Below are 7,500 nucleotides of genomic sequence, written 5' to 3'. Positions count from 1 at the left end.
ATTTTCCCATTGAATAACCACCAAATAGGATTCTAAGCAGAGGGCTGTGTTCAACTGCAGCCTATCGGAACAGCAGACTCAGTCGTGTCTCTTGCGCTAACACGGGATTTCTTTTGGATACGGTAAGGACATGGGCTGCATGCCCTACATTTAAAGATGGAATTGCGCCTCTGAGCGCATAGACGCGGGTTCATTCGATAGTTCTTAGCCTGGCTGAATCCTATTAATCTTAATAATTCAAGCATAATGGATGCCGCTCTCTCAAGTTGGACAGCAAGTAGATAGTAGGCGTTAAAGGGGTCGTTATGGACGTAATACACGGGACTAGAGAGACGGGGCGAAGTAACACACTTGAATGGCTGCCTTAATGGTTGCTGCAACGTTATCTTATCGTAAAGCTTCTGGGGTAATGGCAAGAGGGAGATAAGACATATTAGACCGAATTCCAGTCAAATAATTGTCAATTTACTAGTCCAAGATTTATGACATGGTTGTTTGATTGCTCTCTTGAGTGGATCATTGCATGGAAGATATGCTTGATTTTCTGATTTAATGTGAGGGAGTGGAAACCATTGTGGTTATAAAAGTAAGTCATGATGCTCATATGTTACTTTTTTCATTTTACATGTATTTGAATAACCCTTGTCATTGTCACTCTCATTCATAGGGCTGTGTGGAAACTACCCTTCCTCATATGCAAGATTTCATGAATCCCTCCTTGTAGCAAAAGTCAATGGGGAGAAGTGTTTGAATCCTGGAGGTTGAAAGCTACTCTGTCCGCTTAACATGGATCTAAAGGAGTTTTACCTGTTGGCTGCCCTTGTTGCCTGCTTTTGGCTAGACCCTGCAATAGCCCAAGAGCTGATTTACCCCATCAGAGAGGAGTTGCAGGAAAATGTCCTCATTGGAAATATACCAAAAGACTTGAACATCTCCCATATGAATACTGCCACCGGAGCGAGCGCTAATCTAGTATACAGGCTGGTTTCTAAGGCCGGGGACAACCCTCTTGTCCGGGTCCTAAGCAGCACGGGGGAGATCTTCACCACCGCCAACCGCATCGACAGAGAGAGGCTGTGCCCCGGTCCCTCGTTCGAGGAGAGCGAGTGCTCTTTTGAAATCGAGGTGGTCATCCTGCCAAATGACTACTTCAGACTGATTAAAATCAAAATCGTAGTCAAGGACACCAATGACAACGCCCCTATGTTCCCCTCCCCCGTCATCAACATCTCCATCCCGGAGAACACGCTCATCAACAGTCGCTTCGCCATCCCCACGGCGACCGACCCCGACACCGGCCCCAACAGTGTCCACAAGTACGAGCTGGTGAACGGGCAGAGCGCGTTCGGCCTGGACATCGTGGAGACCCCCGAAGGCGAGAAGTGGCCCCAGCTCATCGTGCAGCAGAATCTGGACCGCGAGCAGAAGGACACGTACGTGATGAAGATCAAAGTGGAGGACGGCGGCAGCCCCCAGAAGTCCAGCACCGCCATCCTGCAGGTGACGGTCACGGACGTCAACGACAATAGACCGGTGTTCAGGGAGGGTCAGATGGACGTCCACATACCGGAGAACTCCCCGATCGGCACATCCGTGGTCCAGCTCCTGGCTACGGACGCTGACGTGGGAGCCAACGCGGAGATCAGATATGTGTTTGGCGCTCAGGTGTCTCCGGCCACCAAGAGACTTTTTGCATTGAACTCCACCACTGGCCTTATTACAGTGCAGAGGCCCCTGGATAGAGAGGAGACTGCTATTCATAAGCTGTCTGTCCTAGCCAGCGACGGGAGCTCCAGCCCAGCCAGAGCCACCGTCACCATTAATGTGACTGACGTGAACGACAATCCACCCAACGTAGACCTGAGGTATATCATCAGCCCGATCAACGGCACTGTTTTCCTCTCGGAGAAGGACCCTATCAACACTAAGATAGCTCTGATCACAGTATCAGACAAGGACACTGACGTCAACGGCAAGGTCATCTGTTTCATCGAGAAGGACGTCCCCTTTCACCTCAAAGCGGTGTACGACAACCAGTATCTGCTGGAGACCTCTGCGCTGCTCGACTACGAGGGGACCAAAGAATATAATTTCAAAATCGTGGCCTCAGACTCCGGGAAGCCCAGCTTAAACCAGACCGCCTTGGTCCGCGTGCGGCTGGAGGATGAGAACGACAACCCGCCCGTGTTCACCCAGCCCGTCATCGAGCTGTCCTTCCTGGAGAACAACAAGCGGGATCTGTTCCTCACCACCCTCAGCGCTACCGACGAGGACAGCGGGAAAAATGCCGAGATAGTCTACCAGCTGGGGCCCAACGCCTCTTTCTTCGACCTCGATCGCAAGACGGGGGTCCTGACGGCGTCCAGGGTGTTTGACCGCGAGGAGCAAGAGAGGTACCTGTTCACCGTCACCGCCCGGGACAACGGGACCCCGCCTCTCCAGAACCAGGCAGCGGTCATAGTCACCATAATGGACGAGAATGACAACAACCCCAAATTTACCCACAACCACTTTCAGTTCTTCGTGTCGGAGAACCTGCCCAAGTACAGCACGGTGGGGGTGATCACCGTCACAGACTCGGACGCCGGGGAAAACGCCGCCGTCTCGCTGTCCATACTGAACGACAACGAAAACTTCATCCTGGACCCTTACTCTGGAGTTATCAAGTCCAATGTGTCCTTCGACCGGGAGCAGCAGAGCTCCTACACGTTTGACGTCAGGGCAGTGGACAGCGGCCGGCCGCCGTGCTCCTCCGCCGCCAAGGTCACCATCAACGTCATCGACGTCAACGACAACATCCCCATCGTCATCTACCCGCCCTCCAACACCTCGTACAAACTGGTCCCCCTCTCCTCCATCCCGGGGTCAGTGGTGGCGGAGGTGTTCGCCGTGGACGGAGACACGGGGATGAATGCCGAGCTCAAGTACACCATAGTGAGTGGCAACAACAAGGGCCTGTTCAGGATCGACCCAGTGACTGGCAATATCACCCTAGAGGAGAAACCCGTCGTCTCAGACATAGGCCTTCACCGGTTAGTAGTGAACATCAGTGATCTGGGCTACCCCAAGTCCCTACACACTCTGGTGCTGGTGTTCCTCTATGTGAACGACACGGTGGGCAACGCCACATTCATCTACGACCTCATACGACGCACCATGGAGACCCCCTTGGACAGGAACATCGGCGAGAGCAGCGAAACCTATCAGAGCGGGGACTACCTGACCATAATGATCGCCATGGTGGCGGGGATCATGGTGGTGATCGTGGTCATCTTCGTCACCGTGCTGCTGCGCTGTCGCCACGCGTCACGCTTCAAGGCGGCGCAGAGGAAGAAGCAGGGCGCCGAGTGGATGTCCCCCAACACGGAGAGCAAGCAGAACAAGAAGAAGAAGCGCAAGAAGAGGAAGTCCCCCAAGAGCTCGCTGCTCAACTTCGTCACCATCGAGGAGAGCAAGCCCGACGACCCGGCGCACGAGCCCATCAACGGCGCCATCAGCCTGCCGGCCGAGCTGGAGGAGCAGGGCATGGGCCGCTTCGACTGGAACGCCACGCCCACCACCACCTTCAAACCCGGCAGCCCGGACCTGGCCCGGCACTACAAGTCCGCCTCGCCGCAGTCCGCCTTCCACCTCAAGGCCGACACGCCGGTCTCGGTCAAGAAGCACCATGTGATCCAGGAGCTCCCGTTGGACAATACGTTCGTTGGGGGCTGCGACACCCTCTCCAAGAGGTCCTCCACCAGCTCGGACCACTTCAGTGCCTCGGAGTGCAGCTCCCAAGGAGGGTTCAAGACCAAGGGGCCCATGCACACCAAACAACAGGTAAAAGAGCACTTTTACTGGTCTATAAGTACTGCGTATAATTGCCCTGTTCAACAGTGCTGAAGTGCCAGTCTAGATACAGACATGCTCTTAAGTTACAGTTGAGAGCAGCAGAAAGCAGAGGAAAGACAAATCCTACTCTTTAAGTCCTACTACTAGCTGTTTTCGTGTATTTAAAACCAAAAAGACCATGAACATTTAATCCATCCTGTATTAGTTTAGGTATGGACTGAAAGATCACATAAATATTCCTTATTTTTCCTGATGAAGTTGGTAAAGACTCTTCTTATGCTTGGTTTTAGGTGATTGAACTATAATCCTATCAAAGCTGTACTGTACAAAGTAGGCAAACTCTTTCAATGCTCAACAGACCTTTGTGAATACTCAGTGATTGAACGACATAGGTGCTGAAGTGTACCACCATGATGCTGATTTATTTCCGATGGTGCAAAGATGCAATGCCCTCAACATTTGTGAAAGAAACATTTTTTTCTTGCCTGTCTACTCAGATCAGATCTTTATATCATTTCTTACCCGGAAACATATTAGCAACCACAACAACACAAGATTTGAAAGTAAAATCTATATTTCTTAGTGCATTCCTTACATGGTTCTTCTTTGAATCACTATCATTTATCTTTGTCTACAAAACAAATAAGTTGATGTTTCACCTTTCCCTTCATAGTATTCTGAGTATGTACATGATTTCTTTTATGTTTTCTATTTGCATTATTACAACATGCAACACCATCACGCCCTTTGACCCCTGAAGTGACGATAATGACAGTGATCCAGTCAGTAATGATGTCACTGTTTGTGACCTAACTTTAAGCATCAGAATGGGATTGCCAATTTATCACCAGTAAGATCGGTTTAATAGCCTTCTCTGTAAACACACCAGAAAACTAACCAAGGCTGTCCAAGAACCTGATACGCATCCAATTCAAAAAGGATTAGTCAGTAATGAGCCTCAAATTTCAACCTAATCCATGATGCTTTTTATCAAAGCCTTATTAATTTTGCCACTAATAAAGCACCCAACACAACACGCAGTCCTAATCTAATGCAACGCACGTGGACAGATGGAGTATATGGAGGATGAGACGGAAGAGAGAGAGAGAGAGAGAGAGGCTGAGGAGTGCGTTAGGAGAGGGGTGGAGCGGGAGGGAACTTTACCTGTAGGTGGCACTGTTGCCCTGCCTGGTCTATGCTGGCACCAGCCCAACCGGTAGTGAGCCCCTGAGAAAGAGAACGGGGGAGCAGGCTTGGATCTTAGTGAAAATACTCATTCCTAACGACGGAGTGAGGTGCGGCGGCAGATTGATAATGGCGGTCTGAGACGTGAGTGATAAGATCTCTCCGGAAGAGAGAGCCTGGTGCTACAGGGGTGAAGCTGTGTGACTCCTATTGACGCAGGGCTCCGGGTCACTGCATGGGATGTTGTATTTAACGTTTTCTCAGCAGCGCAAGTGAAAGGAAGCAAACAAAAGAGGCATTCAGTGTGTGTGCGTGCGTGTGTGTGTGTGATGGTGTTTTCAAGGGGCTGAGGAGTGTGTGTGTGCACGTACGTGTATGCGTACGTGTGTGTGTGTCTATGTGTGTGTGTGTGTGTGTTTGTGGGAGAGAGAGAGAGATAGAGAGAGAAAGAGAGAGAGAGATAGAGAGAGAGAGCGATAGAGAGAGAGAGAGAGATATATATATATATAGATAGAGAGAGAGAGAGAGAGAGAGCGATAGAGAGAGAGAGAGATATATATATATATATAGAGAGAGAGAGAGAGAGCGAGTGCAGGGGGGCTTAGAATGAAGACTAGCCGGGGGATGAGTTGCCCTGGAGCGGAGAAACCCTAGACATGCCGGCATGTGTGCGCCGGGCGCATCAGAGCTGCCTCATCGATCCCCTCAGTCATCCCCCAGTCCAATACAAGTCATACCAATCAATATCTGTATACAAACGATGTGAAGAGGCCTACAGACAAGCCCTGCGTCTTGAGTTGTGTCCTTGACATGAGACATACTGGGCGTTCAGGAACCCAGGCCAGCGAGGAAAGGGGGGCCCAGAAAACCAGCCCCCACTGAGCCGTACACCAGTATCATTAGGGGCATTAGTATATACCCTTATTAAAATACTAACATAAATAAATAGCAAGGTCAGTTGGATGTAAGGAAGAACTCGTAAGACGCCGCGCCGATCTGGAAAGAAACGGAAATAAATCGGAGAGCGAGAGGCGAGCGACCGAAACGATCGAGACGTGAAATAGTCGAGTTCCCGGACGTCGCGGCGTCCGTCTTCCCGAGGCGTCGTAGCTCCGCCTCAGAGCAGAAGGGGCGCGGAGGTAAACGAGCACGCCTGTAGGAAACGGTAACGGCATTAGCTGGCTGTCACCCCCGATGGCTGAATCAGGCGCACTGCTGCACCCCAAGTTCTGCTGACAGTAAGAAGGGCAGTTGGTTACTATGCCTCCTTCTCATTGCACCCACCCCTTGGGACCTGCATTAATATGAACAACAGTGGGAGGAAAAAAACAGATCAGAAAACATTGCCCTAGTTTCGAAGGTGCTGTGTCTCTGAGACGAGGATGTGTAATCATCATTTTCGCTGTCAAGCCTCGTCTATTATCACAGTTATTTTCCGAAAGGGAGACGAGAATTTGGTTCTAGCAGCGAGCCCTTGGCAGAGAACACCGCATTGTTTCTGAGAGCTCGTTGCTCATGTTCTGGAGACCCTTAAATTGATGTTTGGGGAGTAGGGAGGGTTTAAGTAGTCAATGAAGAGATGTTTGAAACATCTAGCTTATTGATTAAGCTGCACATTTTCTAGATCTATGCATTACATTACATTACAGCCATTTAGCAGACGCTTTTATCCAAAGCGACTAACAATAATTGCATTTAACGTAGGAAAAGCTAATGTACTACTACTTGCCAGAACTCACAAGTGCATCTCCTTTCTAAAGCAAGTGACTAAGAGCATAATCTAGCGCTGATGGCAAAGTGCAAGAATAGTAATCTAAAATACAATAGGTGCTTAAGAGGGAGGATTGTGGCAGTAGAGATGGGCGAAAGATGGGCAGCGATTCTGCTGTCCTGACGTCAGTGGGAAGTTGGTTCCACCACTGCGGGGCCAGGACAGAGAAGAGCCTTGACCGTGTCGATCGACCGCAGGAGCCTCGGAGTGACCGGGAAACCAGTCGCCTTGCGGTAGCAGAGCGTAGCGGTCGGGATGGGGTGTAGGGTTTGACTGTGGCCTGGAGGTAGGGGGGGGGGGGTGGTTAAGCCAGATGCGAGCCGATACAGGGAGCCAGTGTAGGGAACGGAGAAGCAAGGGTTCTGATTTGCACTCACTATTATAAACCCAGCACCCAATGAGTGGGGACATTTTTTTCTGGAATGAAAAGCCAGACAGACCTACATTCCATTGTCACTGTTGATTTTCAAAGAAAACCCATTACCGACACTGCTACATTTTATACTTTGCCCCAGTATACTACAGTATTATAAGACTTGGAACGGCAACGCAAGTGTTGAAACTAAAGAACACTCAAGTGATTAGTAGGTTTTTATGGTGTGTGTGTGTGTGTGTGTGTGTTGAGGGGGGGGGGGGCGGGGGGGCGGGGGGGCAATGTTAAACCAGCTCCTCGATCCTCTCCTCCCTCTCATCTCTGAGAAGCGTGCGAA

The 7,500-nt window shown here is 50.4% G+C and overlaps 1 protein-coding gene across 1 annotated transcript in view; it reads left to right on the top strand.

Moving 5' to 3' along the window:
• Positions 1 to 786: 786 nt before the first annotated feature.
• Positions 787 to 7,500, top strand: part of pcdh9 (protocadherin 9) — a gene marked incomplete at both ends in the record, with an annotated part of 225,659 nt that continues 218,945 nt past the window's right edge. Inside the window, one exon of the mRNA XM_084447048.1 lies at positions 787 to 3,822. Coding sequence (XP_084303174.1) covers positions 787 to 3,822 — 3,036 coding nt within the window. The remainder of the gene's footprint in view (positions 3,823 to 7,500) is intronic.

Source organism: Borostomias antarcticus (genome assembly GCF_949987555.1).
Source record: "Borostomias antarcticus genome assembly, chromosome: 12".
Taxonomy (NCBI): Eukaryota; Metazoa; Chordata; class Actinopteri; order Stomiiformes; family Stomiidae; genus Borostomias; species Borostomias antarcticus.
Note: the sequence above shows the minus strand (reverse complement) of the source record. Positions and strands in the feature narration are given on the sequence as shown.